Source organism: Haemorhous mexicanus, chromosome 1, assembly GCF_027477595.1.
Source record: "Haemorhous mexicanus isolate bHaeMex1 chromosome 1, bHaeMex1.pri, whole genome shotgun sequence".
Lineage (NCBI taxonomy): Eukaryota > Metazoa > Chordata > Aves > Passeriformes > Fringillidae > Haemorhous > Haemorhous mexicanus.
In genome coordinates this window covers 25,465,185-25,492,825 of record NC_082341.1, presented here as the reverse complement: position 1 = coordinate 25,492,825, position 27,641 = coordinate 25,465,185, and the positions used below count along the sequence as shown (strand labels likewise).

Below are 27,641 nucleotides of genomic sequence, written 5' to 3'. Positions count from 1 at the left end.
AAATTCTGGCCTTTACAAAATATTGCCTAACACAGGATCCCAAGTTTTTAAAGAACCTTTGAATTCAAACTACAGCACAACCCATTCATGAAAGGTTTTTAAAAATTTTAGATACTAACATTATTCTGAATTTAGATTTGAAAAAAACACATAATTTTCTGCATAAGAGTGATTCAAGGTTAATTTAATAATGAGCTACATCTTTTATTTTAAAGTCCATTTCAAAATAAAGTTCAAGACGAAAACCAACTTCCAATTTCACCAGCAGTATGCTTTTCTAATACTGCTCATTTCTTTCCATGAAAACAAACCCATTCCAGTACCATTCCTTTGTCTACTGAATCCTCACCAGAAAATAAATGCTAATAGCATCTTTTCCATTAAGGAAGAGGATGATAAGCAAACAGAAAGATGTTTTGCCCTGTAGGTGCCAAGATTACAAAACAACCCCAAAACTAGTAACTCCATATTTTAAAAACGTCAATTTACTTTCCCCAAATTCTTTCAGTCTTCAACATCCATTAGGAGGAAAAAAACAAAAAGGAGAAAAAATAATGCAATTAACATAAAATTGTGATCATTCCATTTTTCCATTTGTTCTTGCACAGAAAGCCAAACACATCCACTTCAGACAAGTTATAGCATCAGCAGTGTCCATTATCTCACAGAAACCACATTCAAGTACAACTGGAAAAAGCAGTTTCCAAATGCTTCCATATGCATTACAATTATTATTTTAATCTTTTAGGTTTTGTATTCTGAGTCTTTAGAAATGGTGATTTTTTTATGAGGTTTGGTAGTCTCGTCCATCAGTTCCTTCAGCTGCCCAATCTGTTCATCACGGAAGTCATTAAGTTTTTCTTCTGTGAGCTGAATTCCATATACAGCCTTTTCTCTCAAGTTTTGTTTGTCCTCATTAATTTGTTGCTGGATCAGTGCTGCATAGTCCTAATGAGAAAGAAATATAAAGGTTACAAAACTGACAAAAGCAAGATTCAGGTCAACTTTTTTTAACAGCATTATATTGTAATAACATACTCTTACACAATCTTCTACAACAGTCTATTAATCAACAACAAATGACTAAAAAAAATTAACATTTTTATAAGAATGAAAACTTATTCAAGCATTTCTAGTATCTATAGTAATTTTATGTAGCTAGATTAAAATGCATATATTTACAGATTAATGCCTTATCATATACTACTGCTGAAAACAAAACAAAATTTAATTATAGATCTAATATATGTATTAAAATAATATTTCCTATATAGCAGGATATCAATAGGATACACTTCATAAACTGATACATCCAGAAAAGCATTATTCCCAATTTTCAGCTACAAGAAACCTTGGCACTACATACTGAATTGTTAATCCAATTAACAGCAAAGTAACTAAAGCCACTACTTCAACTGTACATCTAATAATTCCAGAGAAGTGCGCAAGAAGAAAGATATTCATGAGCATGTGATAAATTTCAAAATGACACCATTTACTAACATAAATACATTAGACTGTAATGGACCATGTCAAGCCGCACTGAAGTCAGCAGGATCTTACCAGCCCTGCTGCAAAGCTCAATTCATGGCTATTTAAAGAAAACAGACAGCTAAAACAAACTGGGGCAAACAAAAGTAAATTATTATTTGTACAGACTCTGAATCAAACTGATTCTTCAAGGTTCTTCCCAACATCACCTCTCCTGCTTTTAAATTAAAGAGGTATTCAGAAACAGTGACACCATGGTTAATTCCTGTGGTAAACCCACACATCAGTAGTACCAGCTCATGGTAGAGCTGCTACAGGGTTTGAAAGAAACTAAATAGTTTTTTCCCAATGATTGAACAATCACAATGTAATGGTAAGATAAAAAATTGTAATGGGTTAATTCTTCAATTTTGCAAATTACAGAACTTTTTATCAAGGTGGATGGACAAATGTGATCTCTGAAGCTACCCAGCAGACCAGTAACACACATCAACCATCCCACTACTTTATTCTATCTTCGCATTTCTGCACAGAACAATCCAGTCAGTACTGACTCTGGACTAGGAAAAAAAAAAAACAACCAAAATCACACCAACAAAAACTAACAAACCCACATAAAAAAATACCAAAACAACAACCAAAACACCCACAAGCAAACAATGCAAAACTCTTCACATCTTATCAAGAGGTTTGACTGAACGCACAGACCTGGAGAACCCCTCCATGCAGTGTCCCACCAGCGCAGGTTCCACAGTGGGAGGAAAGCCCTCCCCACTGCTAATAACATCCACCTGGGAGCAGCCTGCAGCTATTGCTGCAGGCATGAGCTCTGGTACCTAGAAATAACTCAAGTCAATTTAAGAAAAAGTTACTATTTTACAAACTGTTGACTGTTTTCCAAAAATATCAAATAATGACTGGCAAACAATCTGCAATTTTTTTTAATCTAACACCACAGCACCTCATCTCACAGTGCACCAGCATTACAGAACCCAGATCTTGGAAGTGGTGGTCCTCAAGAAAGCTGCACTGCCCACTCTCACAGGTGCCCTGCACACAGGGTCATGGACTGCACATCCCCTATTCCTCACACCAGGTGTTCTGCTTCACAGCACTCCAATGGGCTCCCATCTGGACATCACTGCTGGCTCTTTTCCCCCACTCATTTTCTAGCTGAACAAATGTTTTGTACATGCCAGAAAGCCTCAGTGGTTGCAGTTTCACATTGATCTGCAATGTGAACAGAAATTCAGTACTGGACAGTGGAAACACACTGGGCTCTGGTTGACTCCTGACAGAAAATGGAGCTTTCTCACCTCATTTTACCAAAAGTCAATGATGCATCAAATAAAATGTTTCAGCCATTATAAAAGTGCTGAAAATAAGATTAACTATGTGGCATATCCCATTTCTTCTGCCGGTATTACCAGATGAGGAACAAAGCCTGGAATATTTAACTGTTTAATGCATTACTGTTCCCTCAGAAATTAATACTATTATTATGTGATCAGTGATTTGTGGAGAGGTACTGCAGGATTTGATGGTACATAATAATTTAAGATTCAGCTTCTATCTAGAAAATGTGCCATTTTCCTAACAGCACATGAACTTAATGTGCTGAACTCCAAGGTTTTGTAACAGGTTTAAAAGCATAATGAAAAAATAAAAAGGGGAGAAGCTAACCTTTGCTCTTTCAATAATATAACTTTCATTATAAAATACAATGATCACAGGCCCTCTCAGGTAATAAGGAGCAATATGGTCATGTAAGGTCTAGTTTTCATTAGAACTTAATCAATACGGAATTTAACTATTTTCCAATGTCATCTTCTTCCTTACCAGCAGAACTGAAACCAATTCTTGCTTAGCTTCCTCAAACAAGGAAAATTACTTCACTTCTGCTTTTCATTTTACGTTGTATTTAACTGCATCTTCCAAATAGAACAAAACTCCTTTGTCGTCAATCATGACACAAATCCTTAGCAGATTTTTCAAGGGCATCTTATTTAAATTATGGATCACAATGTGCTCACAAAAACAGAGACAGAAGACACAAAATGGAACACAAGTAATCCTGCACCCTCACAGAGCCATGCTCAACATACATAAGGATGGCAGAGGGACACAGGAGCTCTCCTCCTTGGTGGCTTTTTAGGTTGGTTGGTTGTTTCTTTGGAGGTAGCTCTTACTGCAATGATCCTCTGCCTGCACCAGCTATAAACTTTCTGGGCATTTACATGAAAACAGCAAGCAAAACCCAAACCACGAGCTGAATGGCAAAAGCCCTTCCCCCTCGTATATGACTGCCACCAGAAACAGAGGATCAGAATCAAGTTCAAGCTACAAACCCCTCTCTTGACCATTTACCATCAGAAGATGGCTGATTTATTCCATATTAAATCCCAGCCTGCTGCCCATCCATATCACAGACAGCCTCCTCACCTTGAAGGAGGCCCAAGGTAACAGTCCAAGGTGCAGAATGGCCATGTCACTGCACTGCCATCAGTGTGTGCAACCACAGGGACACCCCAAAACCCTCTTATTGCCAGTGTGCAGGCAGATGCCTCCCCTGGAAGGTCTGATGCACTCCTCACACACAGGTCATGGTTCTGCCTCAGATCACTGGCATCTACAGCATGCATGCTGAACCCAAGCATCAGGCTCTCTTAAAATCCTCTATAAATAAATGCTTGAACCTCTAAATTATTTATACAAAAAACCAGAAGGTGTTTGCTATAATCAATAACCTTAGGGGTTTTTTGTTTAAATTCACTAACTGAAGCAAATACAGAGTTCCCCTCTGCTGACTCACAGGCATTCACAGAATGCACAAATTCATTAAAAGGGCAAGGGGACAGATGACATTTGAGGTATAAAATACCTCAAAATACCAACATTAGAAAGAGCATCAGCCTGCTTGGTTTCCAAGTCGAGAAAGGATTAAATAGAAAAATAAAAGCAAAAATCACACAACAAAAAGCCCCTCTTCCCTGACTGCCAGATATACAGACTCCTACCAGATCTAGTCCACAATAACACACATTTATCTCATATGCTAATACAAAGTGCTGATAAATATTTATTATTTAATCATAAGATTAAATTAGTTTGGAGCCCATTTGTTCATTTTCACTGGAAAGAACAACAATCATAATTTTTATTTTCTCTGGCATCCTCCTAAACATGTACAATGCTGCATTTTAGAAAACTGGTCCAAAAATCTCAGTAAGATTATGTCGGTTCACAGTAATTACCTATACAATTTACATTCAGATTTTCTCTTTTAAAAAGGTCTAAAATTTTTATCTCCTTTAAGCAGTTGAAGTATAAAGCTGAAGTATTCATCCATTCCAAAAAGGCTATCTCCACTTGAAGCCAAATTAATGATAGCACTGATAAAAAACATTACTGTGGCCAGATGAGAAAATACTACTCTGAGATGTGTTAAACAGGGCACAGTCAGGCACTAGAAAAATGCTATCAATTTATTTTAAATTTATTTTATTCAGGGTGACATTAAAAAAAAAAAAAAAAAAAAAAGAGCATGGCCTGACAAGCCACTGTCATCGCTCCCTGGAAGATAATTTCAAATTGCAGCATTTCAAGTGTTTCTGCTGCTACTCAGAGCAAAAATCAAACACATGCTGCGAAGGGTGGCAGGATGAAGAAACAGCTGTGAATGAACAACACAGCAAGGAGAACCCTGTTCTTATTGTAGTGTAGAGATATGTTGAATTAATTATTTCATATTCATTCCTATAGAATTCTGCAAATTATTTACTATATTTTTTACTGCAAAACTGTTTTGATGTTAAACAGAGAATCAGAAAAAGACACAGTATTACAGAAGGGATTTTTAAATGAGCACTACAACCCATGAAAATCCAGAATATCTTCTTCATACGTTTTACCTGAAGCTGTAAGTATAGTTAGAAATGCAGTAATAAACCCAGAAAAATTCTACTACATTTTAAGTTAAGCTTAATACACCACTACAGTGAACATTTTCATGCACTCACATACACATTAACCCATAACAATCTATATTCCATGAGATAAGGCCATTAAAAATGCCCCTGAACATTTAAAAAATTGCATAAAATACAATCATTACCAAATTAATTAACTGATGTGAATAAACAGCTATGTAAAGTCCCACATTCTCTAACAGGAGCAATGTATTATCAACTTCAAAATTTAAATTTCAAATCACTTTTGGTTTTATAAATGTCACACCATTAACATGTGAAAAAAGAAAAATCAATATACTACAAAGAGTTCTGAGTAAACCTTTCCCTTGCTTTTGAAAATACCTATCAAATGGTATTTGAATGATACCAAGTAATGACATATGGCAGCATTAGAAGAGTTTCTTATGTGAATAATTAAAACAGTAACTGCTGGGGAAAGGGCAACAGAATGAAGACCCAAGACTTTCACTCTGAGGAACCTAGCACAGCAGAAGACCTCTAGGGAATAAAGATGTCCAGCTCCTACTGCAAGTCTTGACAGAAGGTGAAAAAGCAACTTTTTCTTGTGGCACTTGAATCACCTCAGCATCCACCACAACACACCAAGCATATACAAGAAAGAAATAGCAACAAGCTACTGTAATGCATGAGAAGCTCTAAAACAAGTTGTGTAAAGTGCAGCTTGGATAAGCTATTTTGTATTTCAGTCCATTATTAGATGAAAAGATTTGCAGCCACATCATGCACTTGCAATGGGACTGCCTACACCTAAATATCACATGCCAAAGTGAAGCTAGAGATGTAGCTTGGCTTTGTGCTGGGCACTGGAGAGAGAAACTTCTGCTTTAAACACGCTGTGATGACTGGATACATTGTCCTCTGGAGATGGGGTTCTCATCACTGAGAAAGCTGCTACATGTCTCTGTGTCTCTGGCTGTAGATGACAATCTAATCAACTTCCTTGCTTATGCTAAAAGGCGAATGTTCATTAGTTATTTTGTTTTGTGGTTTTTTAATTACAAAAGGCAACAAAAATACCATTTCTCCTTGAATGACTCTGCAATCCCTCCCTTGAAGTTTGTTTTATCTTTTCCTAATTCTGCTGATATCAGACTTGGCAACATCCTGAAGTGAAACACACGAGAGAAAAAAACCTGTACTTCCTCTTTATCTTTAGAACTAACTTTGAATTATGTGTAATTTCATTTCTGGGGATGAAAGACCGTGTCTTACAATGCACAGAGGTAAAACAGATTTCTCCAGGACAACATCTCTGTATCATAAAGAACAGGAAAAAGAAAACATCAACATTTACAAAAAGTTAATCTGAAAGGAAAAGCCATGAAAACTTTAACAATATCAGGTTTTCCCAGGATATTCAAGAAGGATGCTAGTGTGTGACTATCAACCAATTTCAGGGAACTGATCACATTCACACAATGATGCACATACTGTAACTAAATAGAACTGTCACCATAAGGGGTTTGGTTGGTTTTGGTTTTTTTTCCAGTTGCTTGCTTGTCTGCAGTTTAGGAGCAAAGAATGAAAAAATGTTCAGCTAAAATGGAGCCAGGGAATACAATTATGTAATACTTAGTAATCAGCATGAAGAATTATTATTTGATCAGGAAGGTATAAAATGGACTGCTTTTTCTGAACACAGTTAACTAATATTGTTAAACTCAAAGAAATTACATTTATTTAGAGGAATATGAAAAAAGCTTAAGGACTAAATCAGCTTTGTTTGTAGCTTAAATAACATGTTATTTTAATGTCTTTTTTTAATGTAAGATTTATGAGATAATAATCTGAGGTGAAAGTGGGAAGTTTATGGCCTGGCCATCAAGATAAACATATATAAATGCTATGGCATCCAAAATGGAACACAGCACCATTTGTGGAAAAACAAGCTGTGATTATTTATTTCTTTCTGGGTGCAGAATACTTATGCCACTATTCTACATAGGGGCCAAAATACAGGTCACTAAAAGCTTTTTGCATCATCTGGTAACAACCACAGTCTTGAAGTGTTAAGATTCTCTCTACTTAGGTCAATAAGGTTCATCTCAGGCCACAGAAAGCCTGATCTTATTCTAGGGAATAAGGAAGTTTAAAAATTTGGAACACACCTGAACATTTAAGCAAAAATAAAATGGTCCATTAAGTTCTGGGAAAAAAGGTCAATCTGAAATGTGGGTGCAGCACAAGAAATGAAGCAGGAGGAAGAGATGGGAGGTAGAACAAAAGAAGGGGTCATGCAATTGGGTTCCAATGGCTAGACAAGATCTTGCCATGGCACTCTATCCTTGGACAGGTTGTATCATTCAAAGTGTGAGTTTCACTGAAAAAAAACAGTTATTTTATGAGAGGCTTAAAAACATATTCTTCTCTGACATACATATCTGAATTTAAAAGCCTTTTAAATTGGTGCTGGAGACAAAAATACTTGGGAGACAAATATATTAAAACCTCAATTAGAAAACTTATTAAACTTAACAATTTAAGAACAAACCATGGACAATTATTCTGTCTGGACCTTCATCTGTAAAAATCTGGATGAAAATACTCTGTTACTAATACCAAACTATGAGACTGCTGACAAATAAGGACAAATAAGCTATAGACCAGAAAAATTAAATTTCAAGAACTTTATTTCATATTTGAATACAAATCCTAAGAAAAACCCAACAATTTGAAAGATGGTAATTTCTGGACTCTGTTTCTATTTTACTTTGACATTTTATGTCATGCATAGCCAGGCAGCTCTCTGGCTAATAAAAAAGTGATGTTTTATCTGGCAAATATTATGCTATAATCTCACAGAATACCCAAGGATTTATTGCATGCTGTTAGTTTAAAACAAGGCAAGGGAAAAGACTGGAAGTCACAGTATCAGTTTGGTTTTAGGAATTTCATTTCTAATGCATCAGTTACACTGTAATATTTCTATTTAAACATTAAGCTAAGAAATCTTGGCAAAGTGTTTCACTGCAGATAATTCCCAGACAAATATCAACACTAAGTACAGGCCTTTTACCTAAAAAAAAACCACTAAAGACTGTTTTACCAACATAAGCACACAACTATTATTAAAGCTCACAATGCAAACATCACATACAGACTTCTGTATCAATTCTTTTAAATAGAGGACAAGCATCTTAAATCTGCAGTTATTTCTTTCAGAAGTATTATTTATAGATTTTTAAGGAAGATGATGATTTCACATCTAGATATTCACAAAAGGAAAATAAAGCCTGTTTCCAAGACAACCACATTAGTTGCCAGACTGCTAGATACTAAGAACATGCAAAAGATTATATATCCTAGATGATAACATTTCAAAGACTTCCATGCATGTTCTTCTACTCAATTTATACCTAAAAATGCACTTAAAGTGCACATATATATCTAAAAGAAATTAGTATTCTTATTTTTCCATTGCATGCATTTCTACATGCCCATTAGAAACAAAACCTTAAACTAATACAGTAACAAAGAAAACCACAAGTATAAACAAAAAATTAATCCACTAATAGGCATCTTGTATTGATTTCCACGACACCACAAATAACCCTTCTGCTGAGGGTGCACTGGACTTTTTACTTAAATGGACCTGTAGAAGAAATATGTGCTTGAATGAATTAAGTAAAAAGTGATGGGCAATATTTTAAAAACATACAAGAAGATCATTAGTGTAGAAGTCAGATTCACTCCTTGGGACAAACAGACAGAAACTTCCCCAGTTTTAAATGAACACAGTCAATGTTACCTGTTCCAATACAATACATGTGATACTAATTTAGCAAAGCACATTTGGTATCAGAAAACACTGAATCAGAGGCTGATTTCTTTGGCCAGTATTACCATGGTCCCTCCAGTAACAGGGGACAGAGACAAACCCTACCACTGCACTTGTGGAGGCATGTAAAACAGACAAACAAGGAGTCATGGAAATTTATCTACCTGCTTCTTTAACAAGACACAAACATTTTGAGGTGTGCTCTTCCCAGAGCACTACTTAGGAGACTGGCCATCAATAAAACAAAGCCTACCCACAGGCAGACTCATGATTTTAAAAATGAAAACGATACTGCCAGTGGGAAACACAGGTGAATTCTTATGAGAACATTACTTATCTAAGTATGACATTTAGTCCTACTCTGTAAAAATAAAACCAGTATATTTAGCCACAATCATCTGGTTGCAATTCAGTCCTTCTTACTTTTAAACAGCAGCAATAGGACATCTCTATGAAAAGAAATGCAAATTGATGTAATTGACATCTTTCTTATAACAACAACACACTGGTTTATATTTGTAAATTCACTCTACGGGAAGAAAGCTTGTTACTGAAATTAACATCTATTTCACAGTACAATAAAAGGCAAAAAGGGTTAACTTATTACTCTCTGTGCAAATTTTTAAAGTTCTTGTTGCTGCAGCAAAATATGCTAAATGGCATTCAAGTTTCAGACCAGACAAATGCTTTGTACACATATACACCCATGTTTTGTACACAAAACTCCCATGACTCTGCTCTAAGTGGTATCATTTAATCATTTTGGTATGGTGCACACACATCTGCTCAGCTGCCCTCTGCACACGAATACAATGATACTCCTATCATTAGTATCAATGTCAAACTACTGCACTGTTTGCTTACACTGGATTAAGAACACCAAGTTCTTTTCCTACTGTATATCATCAGGAAGGGTTTTAAATTGACTATATAATAAGTTTAGAAAAATCTCTGCCTGCCATGTACTGATGATGCAATAAATATGGTTCCTACCAGTCAGAAAATACCAAAGCTATTCAGGAGGTTTCCTTTGTGCTTCAGGACTTTTCAACAGTAATTATCTCAGGTTATATCTGCATGGCTTTAAAATTACCCTGGACTTACTTAAAACAATGCAAAGCTATTTGAGTAATAAAAACTTGAATTATTTTTCAGTTCTTTATACGTCTTAATGGATTTTACTTGCTAGCAATACAAATATGGAAAAGAAAGTCTTGTGTACATCTGCCCACAAGCAGAGCAGAACCTCATGGATCACACTGAACATGGGGTCTTTGAGAGCAGGGGTTTATTTCAGTCTCAAAGGGGTGGATATTATTAGCATGATTTGCTGTCCTGCAGAATGTTTTGTGTACCTTTGAAAAAAAAGTAATTTGTGAAGACACCAATTGAGAGGGGAGCCTAGACCAGTCCCACTATATCTGTTTAGCCCTTCCCCTCACCTGTATCATGAGACACAACAGGGGAGCACAGCACACATTTGCTGCAGGTCACAGCTCTGAGCACTGGCCATGCACAGGAAGGCATGGGGCTGCAGGGGTTCCTCTGCCATCCCAGCACGTGCATCATTGCTATCATAGAAGACACAGGTAAACCAGAATAAACGCTTCTTCCAAAAGCCACCTGTGGGCTGCTTGGGAATGTCCCTATGGGCTAGACATTGAAAGCTCCCCGTGGACCTCTGGCCCACAGGCACAAGCACTACAGCAAAGTCAGACTGGAGTGCATCTGCTGCTATTGTGAAGGACTAGCCTTGCCTAGTGACCACTGCCCTAGAAAACTGGAACAAAATGTAACATCTCTGTGTCAAAGCCTAATGCTTTAACATGAATTTTTAATGCCTCAATAGGGGAAAACACTGAAACAATACAGCATTGGAGAAAAGTGATGGGATCATTTGTATTCTACTATATTTATGAGAAAAATAAAGCAGATTTCCTCATCTTCACTAAACTCTGCTATATCCACTACAGCAGTGAATTTACAAATAACAACTCTGCAAAACATCTTCCTTTACAGACACTCTTGGTAATGCTTTATTTCATCAGGTAGGTAGAGAATTTCCCTGGGAAAGTTCTGCAACAGCTGCTGTCAAAATTATCATACCTATTTGAAATGTTTTTCAGAATTTATCTTCCCTCAACAATGCTCCTACAAGCTACCTAATCACAAATGAAAACAAAAAAGTTCCATTACTCAGGAGAAAGGAAATCTTTGGCAGGTAGCTTGGTAGGTACTCAGGGATAGATGCATCACTGTACCAAAAGTTGAATCAAAAAATTAGATATGCTAAATAGTACAAGGTACCATGAGAATTTCATCTCACATAACAGAACTGAACATCTGAAGGTGAAGAAAAAAAGGACAAAGCCAAATAAATTCAAAGTGAATTTCAAATTCACAATTAAATCCACTGCACACTACTGCATGCATTCTGCTAGACTACTAAATAAATTCAAATGAAACTGGTAGATATCAATCTAATGTCATGGAAGACAGGTATCTAAATCTTTTAGATACCATGGCATTAATATTCAAAAAAAACCCCACAAACTCATACACTTCATTTATTCTTATACTTGCTACTGTGCATTAAAAGTGTGTATTTGTGCAAATAAGCACACAAACAATCCAACAAAACCAATACAATATAATTAATATTGATGTAGACAGATTTCACAGGTTTCCAAGCTCTTGCTAATTGCCATGAAAGTTGTTCCATCCAGTTACATTCCACACTGCATAGCACATTAATCCTCATTTCAACAACATATGCAATTTATATGGCTGACTTGTGTCTCTGTATAAAAACAGATAAATTAAACTAAAGCATACTAAACATGCTGTGGAAGCAAAAACACTGTTAACATCACACCTACACAATTACATTTCTATATAAATGCAACTAATTATTAGGCAAAACCCAACCTAGTATGATTTAAAATTTTTCAGGTTTTCAATCCACACTACTCTTGGATTGAAATCAAGCAATTAAAAGTGCCACAAAGGATACCAACGTGTGTCAGTGATCATGTACCTTCAGAATGCTCAATCAGCACTTGTACTTCAGGACCATTCGCCTGCGAATGCATCTTAGGTTATAACTGAGTTTTAGAATTGTAGTTAGTTTTGCTTGAACATAAGAAATTTTGGGAACCTTCTCAGCTAACATTTGAAAATTATACTTTAAGTCAAATCTTTTCTGCACATCCTCTACCAGCAAAATCCAAAAGGGTTTGTGTAAAGGACTGGATGAGGTCACAATCAACCTGATCTAAAATGGCCCTTCCAGTAAAGGTCTTCCAGGCTACCTCTTGCTTTATTACTCCATTCATTAAAAACACAAGATTAGTTCAAGTTGTATTTTAATGACTACTCCCAAGATAAAAATATTTAAATTACAAATCTCAGGTTATTGTTAAGATCTGACATTATGTTTTGAGGACTATCAGATTTCAGATTATTTTTCAAATGTTTCAGTACTGAAGACATCATACTATATCTTTTTCCCCCAAGGCTATTGTTTCAAAATAATTGAATCAACTACACAGTTCACTAAGACAGACAAGTTCACACACTTAAAAGATCAGTAGTATAATACTGACATTATTCAATAATCAGCTGATTTATTCAAACTCTTTTCGTATACAAGCATTACTAGCACACACACAAGCTAGTTTCCATCCTATTCTTTCATATCCAACACAAACCTTTATTACCAGCTATTTTTCAGAAAAGAAACAGACAGTATTTATAATTTTCCTCACTATACCAAAGTCACTGAAGCTTTACTTGTACAATATGCAAGTGAAAAAAATAACGAAACCTATTTTCTACTGGAAACACAATACACACTTATGCAACAGCACTCGAAAAAATCTGATCAAAATTTACTGTTACATCTTAACAGTTCATCAAATGAGGCTCAGTGACAACAAAACATAATTAGAAATACTCTAATACACAAATTGGCATTACTCAAAGGTTTATTTTCTGCCGACTTGCCCTTGAGGTATTGTATAAGATGATAGTAGCTCTAGTTTTTCAAAGGAACTCAGGAGTTCCTCTATACCCATCATCACCCAAACAAGCTAACAGCTTGTTAACTTGCTCATGCAGCTTGTTCTTCATGCAGCTTTCCTTCGCCTATACAACACCCTGTTAGAGGCACCACACAAAACAATCTTCCCAAACTCAGTCTCATCTCTGTGGCCCATCAGAGTGTAAACCTGGCCCATGACATTCCAGAAGCAGGCCAGTAAAAGGGAATGATGAAAAAGTGTGTGCTTACTTGTCTTACCAACACAAAGCACAACCATAAACAACAGCTGGACTATATTCTCCAGAGGCCTCTGAAATAGCAGTGAACGCTCTCTTTTAATTGAATCAGAAATTAAATTTTCTTAAAATATTACTATTCAAATAATATTTGAATGGTACTGAATATTACAGATCTAGGATGCAGAATAATGAGCCACATGTCTGGCAATGCCTCCTGGTTAGAAAGAAGCAAAGGTGGGTTTTTTCACTTTTTTTTCCTTCCAGGAACATACTTTCCACCAGAGCTGAACATTCAGAAATGCTACTGTGCAGACACAGTACCCAGCTCTGACATGCAATTTCATCATGGCCTAGAGAGTCTCCTCTTGCTTCACCAGATCAGCAGCAGAACAGCACCAGAGAGCTCAGAGCTTGTTTCTTATACAGATCAATCTCCACACAGATTTCAGACAGGACAACTCTTGATTTGGAGAAAGGTAGATAAATCCAACAGCTGTTGAGAATCTGCTGATGCGTGACAGAGAGAATTCAGAACAAAAGCGGCACTTGGACTTGACAGCAGAGGAGTGAGGGCTCTGTCTGCAGTAACAGCTTATAGCAGTGCCAGGGAATGCTTTGAGAAGGTACCAGAACTCAAGCACTCACCCTGGGAGCCTAGTGCCTCAGTCCCTGGCACAGGTTTTGAGCAAGGTCTTTATGTGAAACAACTCCCAAGTTCAGCCAGTGAGCTGGCACAGATCAGGGACTGCTCCCAGCAGGCAGCTTGGATATGACCACCCTGCTTTGGAGCACAGGAGTTTAACAGCATGGAAATGGGCTGTTCCACTGCCAGCTGCAAAGCAGCCCAAGCACATCAGTTCAGCAGTACAGACCCAAACCCCTTTAGCTCAACAATGCTGTGGCCAAACAGTCCCCAGAAAACTCTGCAAGAGGTATTATCTTTATTCCCAAACCAAAAGCTTATTCCATACACTGCTTGCTCTTGTCTTGTCCTCTGTGCTGTGTAGTTCTCATACTGGGATAACTTCCTCCAAAACCCCATCACTGGGAAGGCTCCAAAGGCTCTGAATGGCAGAGTACAACATTTGGAATGTTGTCAAGCAGAATTAATACAAAGGTTTGCTGCATGCAAACAGGAAATGTTTCAGTTTTCTAACTGCAAAATTCCAAGTATTTTCTCTCAACCAAGCACTCTGATACATGAATGGCTTTACCTTTATACTTCAGTAAAAGAGCTGAAAGGAACTCCAACTTCACCCACAGCTACTGTCCACTGAGGAGACTGTCCAGCACACTTGCATTTCAGAAGAACCCACTGAAATCACCCTGTGATTTCAATATGCTTTGCTTCAAGTCAAAGCCATTAAACACTCAATGAAGTAGATGGTGCCAAACCCCTGAAATACACCATGCAGATATACTGCACAGCTGTAGATATATGAATGCAAAAAAAAGAAAAAAAAAATTCCGAAACGTTGGAAATAGTTAAGATCTATTAAGAACTAAGTCTGTGAAACAGTTAAGTCTGTTAACACTGAATATCTGACACTAATCAATGCTCCAGAAAACATATTTAAGAGAAACAAGTTTGTTGTAACATCAAATGAAATCAGAAACAGTTTTTCCTGAAAGTGATGGGAATAAAACAAAATGCAGAATACACAATTTCCAAGGAAGAGCTGATGAAACCCAAACTATACAACACAAACTAGAAGTTAAAGGAGCACTTTCCCAGGAAACCGGTGGGAATGCAATAAAACTGGCACTGATGGCTTTTTTCACAGTTTTTTCTCCAGGGCTTAAATGGCATCCCCAGATTGTCACAGGTTTCCCACCAGCCACAAGAAAGTAGTCTGCATTATTTTTAAACTTGAGGAGGCATAGTAAGTGTGTATAGATATAGACATAGATATAGATACAAACACATATATGTATAACATATCTTCTCTCACCAGGGATATAAATCAAAACCCTCTAGAATGAAACAACACACACAGGTGCTTCTGTGTGAAAAGTCAAAAACTTGTCTGCTAAATCAAGAGTATTTCCATTACTGGCAGACAGGTGGAAGGGGTCCAGGCTGGAAAGATGACACCCATCATCTCCATCCAGGGTCTGGTGGATTGAGATACCCTAAACCATATTTACCAATTATCAAAATAGTCTTCTACTGCAGACATCTACAGAGGCCAAGACAGCCCTTGCCCATGTCCAAAACACCAGCTGCTAAAAAAATTGTCTGTTGAAGTTTAGAGATAGCAGTATGTCATTATTCATGTCCCAGGACACATAATCACAGGACAATGCCTTTTCAAAATTTAGAAATTACAAACATATTCTTACGGGGATTTCCTTGTCTATTTTCTTAGCTCCTTCTTACACTTATAACTGGGCCATCTGTTTTTCCATATGCTTAAAGGTTTTACAAGGACTTGGCCTATTGCAAGCCACTGAGACTTCAGCTTCCAAGTCCCTCTTGTTACATCTTTTCAGCAATTCCAACACAGACACCTTTAGAACTTCTGTAAGCTCAGGAAGCTCCCTGAGTCCTAAGGGATTTCTGGGTCATCCTCTGTTCAACTAAAATACTTTGAAGAACAAAGGCATCTTACCTCACACACTACCATTTTTGCAGCCTTGGGGTTTAATGCATCAGCAGGAAACAAACCTTTAAACAGCTCCATTGTAAAATATAAATATTTAATGGTTTATAGCATATTTATAGCAATATAAATATTTAATTGGTTTATATCTAAAAGCAAGGGTCTACCACAATTATTTTCTTCTATTTGGTGAAGTCTGGGAAACACTCTGTTGCTGAGGAGTGGCATCTGCTGGCAGACAAGGACTCCACAAAAATCAGATTCACCAGTAAAACAAATAATAAATTTTTTTTAAAAGACAAATCAGAGTTGAAATTATTCACAACGCAACTCTCACTTCCCTCTTGATAGGATGATGATGTTTTTCTCAACAGTGTAAATCCCTTCAGTTACACTGATGGTACTGAACTGTCCATGAACCAGAATAACACCGCTAGTGCTACCAATGAAATTTCTTTTCAGTCCTCAATCAGCAGCTACTGAAGAACAAAAGACATGTTTGCTATTTAATTAAAACCCTTCACATCATGAATCTCTTAAATAAATTCTTAAAATGACTCACTGTAATAATGGATGTTAAATAGTTGACCAGGGTACTTCACTGTGAACGATAAACTGAATTTAAAAGGCCCAGAAAACAACAGAATATGATTTCCTGAACACCTTAAAGTTAATTCTAAGCATAAAACCAAGTTTAAACTACTGCAAATAAAGTACATAGACAGAGCAAGTAATTGAACATGAACCAAAATATCCTTAATTTTAGAGCAGCCTACTTGCACCACTGAAAAAAGCTGACCTACACCTTCTACAAGGTTTTATTATTGGAACGGTGGCAACATGCAACTTTTTGGCTTAAAATACCATGGTGGATGACTGACATATGCCATATTCATTTTGAAAGGGGCAGAAAAAAAGAGAAAGAGATTCAGTTTAAATGTTTCACTGGCATCCAGGAATAAAAGCAGGAATAAATAATATTTTACACTATATTTTCATTTTCCATCTGCTCTGGGCTTACTCTCCTGGGGACTACCACAGCTGATCTGAATTTTATAATCAAAGAATATGCCAAGTTGGGAGGGACCCACAAGGACGAGTCCAACTCCTGGCCCTGCCCAGCACCATCCACAAGAGTCACCCCCCTGTGCCCAAGAGTGTTGTTTACCAATGCAAATCCAAACCAGAAAGCACATTATGACAATATTATGACTAAACCAGGTGGAAAGCCCAGTAAAGTTTTCTAATTGAAAAGCCTTCTCAAAATCTGCAGCAGTAAGTTAACAATTCTCAACATATATTTCAATAAATAACAATAATTGAATCTGCAGGAATTCTAGTTTGTATTAGAAAATTCAGCAGCCTCTTTTTTCTAGCTTAGGAACAAAGCTTCTCTCTAGCTAAGTATTTGCTGCCATCATGTGTACACTTTAAAAACTGCAAACTTGTGAACATTTCCTTCATCAGGTCAAAAATCAGCCATCAGAGTACACATAAGGGCATTACAGACTTCAGTCTCAAGGATTGCTAATGCAATATGAATTCTTACCTCAATACAGATTGGCTATTAGAATTCAAATTCTACAACAAAGACCACATGCTTTCACTATGCAATCATAAGAAGCAAGAAACTGGTTATAAATAAATGGTATTTGATGGCCCACAAAAAAATAAACCAGTTTCTCTGGCTTACTCCATGCAAGTATCAATTCTTTCAACACCACCCAACACCTTCAGCTATGACATCTCCAAAGAAGCAATGGTGATGGGGACTTAAAACACTTCAACCACACTTCTTCTTTTTCAGGAAGAAAAAAAAAAGGAAAAAAAATAATGTTTCAGTGATCTAATGTTCATTTCCTCTAAACTACTGAATAGAACAGTTCAGCAAGAAGGAAAAAATACTATAAAGCTGCATAAAAAAATATATAAAGTTGCATAAAACTAGTTTATCAAGTTTACACCATTCAGTAATTCCCACAGAGAAAGGGAAGATGCATCTACATTGTGTCTCTTGTTAACTAGTCTTGAAATATGGGTGCAAGATCAATTTAGAAGGTATTTTACAGATTTACCTAGAAGGTAAAAAGAGGAAAAAAGTTCATCATGCTCTCTTTCATCTTAGACTGCTCTGTCTCTCACTAATATCCCTGAAACAATAAAAAACAGGACATTAACAGGACTCAACCCCCCTACAATTCAATAAGTCTAAAATGAAACACTCAGTAACCACACTTCTAGTAGGACTTCCAACTTGTTCATTAGAAATACCTCATTACTATACATTACTTCTGGAAATGACCTTTAAAAACTAGAAGTTCAAATATTTTATCAGACACTATACTTAAATATATTTTCTAAATTATATCCTTCAAAAATATAGTTTGAAATTAGCACCTTTGAGACACCGAAACAAAATATATTTCAGCAGAAATTTTCTGCTCGCTGGATTCCCAGGAGAGAGCTGCACAAACAGCAGGATATCACCAAGAAGATGTATGGTTGTAAGTACAGTCAGCTTCAGCCTCAAAACAGCCAAAGCATTACAAAAGACAGATAAAGCAACATGAATGGTGATAAAGATGCCACTAAATACAAGACTACGAGGTCAAAATCTGAGGTTCAACTTTTTGCAAAAAATAATATTCAATTAAATTAATATCAGTGAACTGTGTAAAAAAACCCCTTTTATTCTTCAATGGGTACACATTAGTATGTCCTAAGTATATCTCTACATATAAAAAATCTGGGGCTTTAAAATTCTCCAATATGCATAACTCTATTTGTGAAACCTCACATTACACTGAAAGAAGAAGAAGAAGAAAAAAACAGTTTCTAAACAATCATTCTGATGTGCTCCAGATGCAATTTTAACTTGCAGAAAATATCAATTTTCTGTCTACACAGGACAGAAAGGCACATCTATACAGTATATGCAATTACAGCACTCATAATATTATTGCAGTAATTACAAAATATGGTACTTGACAGCACTTGTAGAAAGTTGGCAGTGTTTACAGTGTTGATAGTGGAAATGCACTGACAAGGCGGTAAAAAAACCTACCATGCTTACAAAACACTACATGCTGACAATATTCACACAAGTACCAAACAAATGCTAGTAGGAAGGTGTCAATAAAATACAAACAAGCAGAAATCCTCATAACTTTGCAACCGCAATTCATACTCTGTTTGTTTGTTTGACCCATGTAGTGTTAAAGATACTACTACGCTGTCTTAAAATGCAACAAAGTTCAGACCTCGTACCTTGTGTTGCAGAGCAGAATGAGTTAAAGGACATGAACAATACTCTGGAGTTTGCTGAAGACTGTACACCAAGAGCTGTGGAAAAAAGCTGTGAGAAAGAACTGCAGAAACTGAGAAAGATACATAAAGAAGGAACTGCAGAAACTGTGTCCCCCTCCCAAAGAACAGAACAGCCTGCTGTGATAAGTAATTGTGCAAGAGAAAAAATAGACATTATGGCCTGCTATGTACTAAATCACACATAGACTGAACACTTGGAAATTTTTAGGCAGAAGCTAAAACAATATAAATATTTGTGCCTTTTGTCAATAAACATCCTTGCAGCATCATACTGCTTGGTCCATCTTTCAATCACTGTTAATCCTCATCTCAAAATGTAATCTGGTAGGTTTTCTAAATTCTACTGCAAAATACTTTAAATACTAAAAATAGGGCTAAAACACTGGGGCAAAAGAATCAGAATACTCATCTGTTCCTGTTTCCTTTTTTTTCTGTTTTGTTTACATCTAAGGGAAAGCAAGAAACTGAACAAAACTCATACCTACATAGATACAACTTGCACAAAACCTTTTAAGAAACCTGTGTCAAGTTAAACTTTTTTAATGGCTGTCATGGAATAATGAAAAAGAGGAATCAGCCTAATTCACAGCAAATAAGATAAACATTCATTCAAAGAGTATTTGGATATCTGAATGCACAAAATAACAGACTGCTGGTCATTGCAGCTCTGACTTTAAAAAATCTGGCGGTCCTGAGAATTACATGCTATTACATATATAATTTATACATAGTAAAGGCTTTTGATTCCCTAAGTTTCACACAAACATACAAGTACAATGGTATGTTAGAAACATGGCTATGCACATGCTGTCTCATATGGCTTGGACAGAATTTTATACCACCACTAGATGGAAACCTGAATTACCTTTTAAACTGACAAGTCTGTAAATGCTCCATTACTGGTTCTGCTTCTACTGTGTCTGGCTCTTTTCTTATTTGAGAGACCTATTCTCACACTGCCTGTCACTAACCTGTTCTCATTAGGAAGGTATAGGTCTCTGCTCATGGAGCAGACATTCACAAAACTTCTACAGTATCTTCAGCCCTGAGAAATATGCCCTGACAGTGCTATTCAGTGTAACTGTTAACACTCAGTAGAGATGCAACCCACTTCTACAGCAGTTTAAACTTCACAATCTAAGTTGTAACTAATAAAACTGCTATATTCTGCCAGGAAATTTCAGTTCAGGGATTCAATTCATGCCACATTTTAAATATCCAAGGCATGTTATGAAACTATCTGAAATTAATAAACCTATTTGCACATCATATATTTATACTTGCACTGTACCTGAGGTGACTGGCAGAAGCAAGTGACTGACACTACTGTTGGATGTCACCCCTATAACTTGGATATTATTTCCTGCTGTGTCAAAACAGTTGTAAATAGAAACTTCAACTAGCAGATAAGCAGTTATCAAAAGAGCCATCTACAGACTAGCTACATGCAATCATAGATATGATAGCATACTGATAATTGGCATAGTAACATGACAGAAGCATGGAGAATACTGATGCTACAATTCATAAAATTTTGAATTCAGAAAATACAGGAAAGGCCTAAAACCAGCATGTACACACGGGAAAAAAAGAACCAACCAACCCCAAAAGAAATCACTGGCCTCAGCAATGGCCAGGTGAACCTGAATGACAATGATGCTGCTTTCCAGGTGAGAAATAACAAACTCCCCTTCCTGCATCATGCACAAGACAGTGGGTATCCACCAGGCTACCCCAAGTCACAGCACTTCAGAAAGCTCCCAAACAGTCTGAGTTCTCTGTGGAAGAGAAGCAGACACCAGGTCCTGCTTCTAAACCCAAAACTAAAAGAGCACTGAAAGGATGGAAGTGATGGCATAATATGAAAGAGTTTCATTTGCATGAAACTTCACAACAGGGATTCACGACAAAAGGTCAACCTTTGCAATTGCATAAATACTAATTCAGGACACTCATCAAATCATGGGGGCACCCGGGCAAAATTTCATCAGAGGTAGACTTCAAATCCTAAAACCAAGCAGGCCACCAGGAATGCCAGGTCAGAGCAGCAGCCTGATTTCCTGCAGCCATTCACACCCAAATCCCACATGCTCTTCAGTTTATCAGCCACAACTCCCTGGCTCCCAGAAAAGTGCAAAAATTCTTCCTACCATTTGAGCAATATAAAAGAAAATAGAGGAAATTGACTCCAATTTAGTTCTTAAAGATTAATAACTAGTGAACACCCTAAGTGGGGGATAAAAACATAGGACTCAGTAGGAATTTACTCTTAATAATAAGGTTTCCATCCAGATAGCCATAAAAATCACTAAAAGCAAATTCCAAAGTATCCAGTAATGTTAAAACGAAATACTACTCTAAAATCCTAATTCACAACTTTAATAAAAGTAATAAAATGGCAAAAAAACTAAAGACATATTTTACTTACAAAAAAAATTGATTTCTTTGTCAGGCAAAGAAAACATCTCGTCTAACGTACTTCACTAAAACTGAGAGCAGAATTCAGAATGCCAGCAGCTGTTTTATACTTATACTACCTACATTATTTGCTGAAAGACAGCACAAAGGGCAACCCACACATCCCATTCCCATTTCAGTCTGACTCCAGTACTGGCCACAATTTCCTCTTCCACCCTCTTTGACTATTTGCTCTTCAAATTCTCCATTCAACATCTCAACATATTTTTGAGTGGTAGTAGTTTAAAAATAAATCAAGACGGGAGGGAAGATTATATTTGCCCAGAAAATTAAGAAGCAAAAAGTTCTGTAAGTGTATCTGCTCATGAGCAGAAAAAGACAGAACAACTATATTCTCTGAGATATGACAGCATCTCACAATCATCCCAGCAAAGTAAATACTGCAAGTGACGCAGGCAACTGAAAATAAATTTGATGAATGACAATTATTTGTATTGCATCAGATACTCTGATTCAAAAATTTAGTCTTTCCTGAGAGGCTGCATGACAGTTCCTTTAAAGCTTGTAAAAAGACTTTCAGGGTCAAGAGTGGCCAAAGAATTTCAAAGGCAATTTGTTCAATCTATTAAATTGAGAAAATGTTGTGTAATTCTGCAGAATGATTCTGCTTGTCTTAGAGACAACCCAGGCCCTCTCATGGACAGGGTCAGGCTCTTTAAAAAAGCCAAGTACAAAATGGTCATTTTCAAAATTAATGCTTAAATGCGAAACAAATTGTTACTGAAATTATTTAGCTGAATATTGTACCTATTGAAATCTGAAATGAAGTAATCAATACTATCTTAATATTACTTATCTTATGTAAGCATTCTCATCAGCTACCATGAAGAAGAAGACTGCTGAACTAATTGACTTATCATACCTGTCAACATTAATTCAATACCATTCCAAGGTAATAATCAGTATCAATCTAATTATATCAGCAGTCTCCTGTAAATGAGCACCAATTATTTTAATTAAAATATTAAATATTTAGAAAATAGATAGGAACATATATTAATAATTTATATACTTAATTTGAATCTACATGAACAAGCATAATTCCTGAACAACAAAGCTTACTTTCTTTGTATCCCCCTTTAATATTTTCCAGCAGGTTTCCAGACACAAACTAGGAATCCACTACCAGTGATAGGACAACCACAATATTTATATTCTTCTACTTTTACATGAGCACATATGGACTTGCAGTCTACTATTGGTCATACCCACTTAAAAACTCTTCCAAGAATATTTAATGGATAGTTTCCTTATTTTATAAATGCAAATAGGTAAGATTAGGTTTCCTACCAAAACTTCATTAGCCACCTACATGGCTGGCTCTAACATTAAATCCCTCAATTCCTGTGCATTCTAAACAAGATGAGGCCCCTTCTCATCTCCTTTACAAGAAAACATCATGAACCACTCACATACTACAGCAATATCATTTCAGAGCTTTTTACCTCTTTTTTCTCCTGCTTGATTTTTAAAGCTGATCTTAGAAATCTCCGTACAGGTTTTTCACCGTGTTTCACAAGAAATAAAGGAAATCTGATCCATTTGTGAGACACAATCACAGAATCATTCCAACTGCAAAAGACCTCTAAGGTCATGGAGTCCAACCTTTGATCAAACACTTGTCAACTAAAACATGGCATGAAGTGCCACATCCAGTTATCTCCTGAACACTTCCAGGGACAATGACTCCACCACCTCCCTCAGCAGCCTGTTCTTAACAACTATTTTTGCTAAGAAATTCCTTCTGATCTCCAACCTGAACCTCCCACTAGTACAACCTGAGGCTATGTTCTCTCACCATGTCACTATCTGCCTGGGACAAGAGGCTGACTCCCACCTGGCTACAATCTTGAACTAATATGCTCAGCTCCCTTGAATCAACATATTTTAATTGCAAGGGAGGCAGGGGCATCATGCAACGCAACCATGTGATTGAAATGCCAGGCCTGTTTTCTAAATGTTCAGCTAATATGAATCAAATTGGAGGACAAGAAAGCACACCACAGGCTATGAACTAATATATTCAGGCACACCCAGAAGGTCTGACTACCCAAAGAGAGCCTGAAGAGTTTTAGCAATAGTCAAGTAGTTTTGTGTTAAAATACGACATCCTTGGAAATTTTCATTCAAAAAGCATTTCAGATGACTTATTAAGATTACACTTCATATTGAAATCCTCATTCAGAGTCAAGAAACATCACTGCAATCATCATATCATAATCTTTACTGTCTGATGAATATACATCAAGATATATTACTTTAACATAAAATTAAGAATACTAATTTTATGTAACATGAGACATCATGCCACTCTGTACCAGATGCCCCGCCCTGCATTCAACAGAAGGCATGAGGAAAGAACATTTCCAGATGGAAGCTGAATATTCACAACACCACACAGCAAAGTATATGCTTAGCTTAATGAACAAGCAAACTGGGAAGAAAAAAGTTGGAAATGCAACACACCAAAATATCGTTATCAGAGCTGTAAGCACGCATTTTTCCCAAAAAAAAAAAAAAAAAGAAACTGCACAGGAAATTTAAACAACCAGTTTCTATTAATGTTGTAGTGATTTGTTTAGGTGGATTTTTTTGTTTTGTTTGACTTGTTTTTGTTTTGTTTAATAAAATTAGAGGCAAGAAGTACAGTTATGGTTCATGTACATGAACAGCAGCATTATCTCAGCTTCACTCATGGCTAACTGGGCGACTCATAGGCAAGAACCCAAGCACTTCACAGCTAGGCATAATTAATAATCATTTATTATATATTTATATTATATTTATATTTTTATATAATAATTATTAAGGAATTATTCCTGCAAGACCTGTTCTGGAGCTTCCAGCCTATTTCAAAAGAGTGTCCTGCTGCCCAGGAAGGGTGCAAAGAATAAAACACAAGCACCACCTGCTGACTGATGCCCTGCCCATGCCAGAGCAGTGATCAGCCCCTCATGGCCAACTTCCTCCAGTTTATATATGGAACACACTACAGGTTTTATGGTATGGAATATCCACTTGGCCACTTTGGGTCAGCTGTCCTGGCCATTCTCCCTCCCAGCTTCTTGTGCATCTCCTTACTGGCAAAGCATGGGCATCTGAAAAATATTTGATTTCGAGTAAGCACACTTAAGAACAGCTAAAACAGTGCACAACCAACATTATTCTCATACTAAATCCAAAATATAGCACGGAACAAGCTACTACAAAGAAAATTAACTCTATCTTTGCCAAAACCAGGACAGAGGACTGACTCCAACATTAATTAATTAGCATGTAATCAGAGCCCAGAGTTACCTAATCCCAGTTTGTCCACAGTCCACTTTCCTCATTACCTCATTCAAGTCTTCCTGGGGCTGGGAACCACAGCATAACATAAGATGCAAAGCAAATGTCACAGCCCGAAAAGGTAAAAGTTTGATTTAAATTTCACACTCGAAATAAAATATTATTTGGGTGAGAAAAAGACCCAGAACAAAACAAAAATTAAAGACGAGAAGAGACGTTAACTAGGTGCTAATATCTCCCAGCATCTTGTTAGAAGACAGACATATTTGCAAAGTTCTTTATAGTCACACACTCAAAACAGTTATTAAATTAGTTTCCTTTCCCTGAACATATCATAGCTAATAGCACCAAATGTCAGGTTTCAAAATTCAACTCACTACTTGTAGTCTGATTTTTGTCACCATTTTCCCTATAATCTACCTTTAAAAAGATTTCAGTACTGAGAAACATTTTCACTATTTGTATACTTCACTTTAAAAATGGCTAAAGATATTTCAATGTAAACATTTCCTTCCTTTTCTAAAACTATTTTAAGGAAGATTTTAGCACTGGAAATAGTAACCTGTAACTTGTCTCTTTAGCTCATGTTAAAACTGAAAGCAGTGATGCGGAAACATTTCAGCAGTATTAAGTAAACGGCAATTGAAAATTACAATAGCATCAGGCATTTGAGAGGTTGATATAAATTTCTCTGATTTGAGGATCTATCAGTTGGCAAGAGGCAATTAAAATACACTTATTCCTTTCCTCTGTAGAGAATACCAGGCAGTCTTCTCCCTGCTTATTCCTGATGCCTCAGTTACTTTAAGCCATAAGATTTCAGCTACTGCAGGTAGAAGGGATGGGGCAGTTCCCCCCCACCACCCTTCTTCTGGTAAACTGGGAGGCAATGGATGCTACCTTTGCTAGCCACCTTCCACTGCAAAGCAGAACAGAGTTTTCTTCCATAGAAAGGAAAATAGTTTAGAGATTCAAAAGTACTACCAAGCCAGTAGTTCAAGGAGCATGAAAATTAATGGGAAGCTTGTCTATACATCTGTCTCTTGCAGCTTTAACTGAAGCTTCTCCTCTGTGAAGTGTCTATACATTTGCCATGTGGACTTCTTGGAGATCTATTAATATGCTGATATCTACTGGAGTCCAGGCATGTGGGGAAAGCACTTTATGGATCTCCTTCCTCTGCTGCTCGTGAAATTTGCTACAGCCTCACCACTTGGGAGTGATCTGCTTTTCTCTCCTTGGTGAAACCAGGCAGGAAGTTCAGGGACAAGGGTGTTAAGCAGGGAAGCAATGTTCACATTATTTCCTTAGGAAACACTGAAAAAATGTTACTCCGAAATCAAATGCAAGTTCACAGGGAAGCTATTTACACCTATACTTAGCTAATTATAATTATACAATTAGTTATGTATGTAGTTATAGATATTTATATATACTTATACAATGCATTATTATAGATCCTACTGATAATTCTGCGTGTATTTTTATTTATATATTTATACATAGCTAATTCTATAACTGAGGTCACTCTGTTACATATACCTGTGTGTGCTCACACACACTCGAGGCAAGGCACTGAGAACCATAAAAGATAACCTGCCTAGAGACAAGGAGTTACACGGCCTTCTGCAGCTCTGCAGGGAGCTCGCCGTTCACGGGAACATGCCCGAGCAGAGAGAATCAGTTGGGCTGGAAAAGACCTCTGAGATCACCGAGCCCAACACCCGAGCAGCTGCGACCGCCCGGCGCCCCTGACCTTGCCGGGGCCTGCCCTGCGCCCGCCGGGCCCCGCCGCTCCCGGCCGCCTCCCTGCCGCGCGGGGCGGCGGGCACTTGCCTCCCATTCCCGCAGGAAGCGCTGAGCCTCGGCGGGCCCGGCCGCCCTGTGCCTCCGGAACTCCTCCTTCACGTAGCGGTCGCCCAGGTCGCGCAGGGCGGGCGGCAACGCGCGGTGCAGCTGCAGGATGCGGCGGTACAGGCGCCGCGCTCCGCCCGCCATGGCGGCGCCCTGGGGCGGCCCGGGGGCCGGGCCGGGCCGGGCCGCGCCTCCTCCGCCGCGGCCGAAACAGCGCTCGGCGCTCCGTGTGGGCCGGCACCGCCCGCGAACTTGGAGCCTGCGTCTCGCCGGTGTCGTTTAGAGCGATACCGGGCAATGGGGCTGCAAATAGCCCTTGTAAGAATGCCTGGAGGATGCTGTTTCACCAAGACGGGTGCGGGTGGCAGAGATCGCGATATATAGATAAATAAAGAAAACAGTTCATATTTGGCTCCAGGTTCACCACCAGAAGAATGAAATGTGCACTTTATACCAGATTAGAATGTGGCGGGAATTAATTAGGCCACTAAGCCCAAGCTTCATGCGCTTAAATTTGATTTACTTGCACTTTCACTACGAGACGAGAGG

At 37.5% G+C, this 27,641-nt stretch overlaps 1 protein-coding gene across 1 annotated transcript; it reads right to left on the bottom strand.

Moving 5' to 3' along the window:
• Positions 1 to 167: 167 nt before the first annotated feature.
• Positions 168 to 27,254, bottom strand: SDHAF3 (succinate dehydrogenase complex assembly factor 3). The gene is made up of 2 exons (XM_059843515.1): positions 27,075 to 27,254; positions 168 to 948 (listed from the first exon to the last, which is right to left on the bottom strand). Exons 1-2 carry the CDS (start codon positions 27,234 to 27,236, stop codon positions 745 to 747), a joined length of 366 nt encoding a protein of 121 aa, XP_059699498.1. The 5' UTR covers positions 27,237 to 27,254; the 3' UTR covers positions 168 to 744.
• Between the last annotated feature and the right edge of the window lie 387 nt (positions 27,255 to 27,641).

Bases quoted from the DNA above. Each gene is read 5' to 3' on its own strand.
- SDHAF3 (XM_059843515.1), bottom strand. From the start codon at position 27,236: ATGGCGGGCGGAGCGCGGCGCCTGTACCGCCGCATCCTGCAGCTGCAC. The intron at 949-27,074 runs GCAAGTGCCCGC...CTTTCTCATTAG, and splicing joins GCTTCCTGCGGGAATGGGAG to GACTATGCAGCACTGATCCA.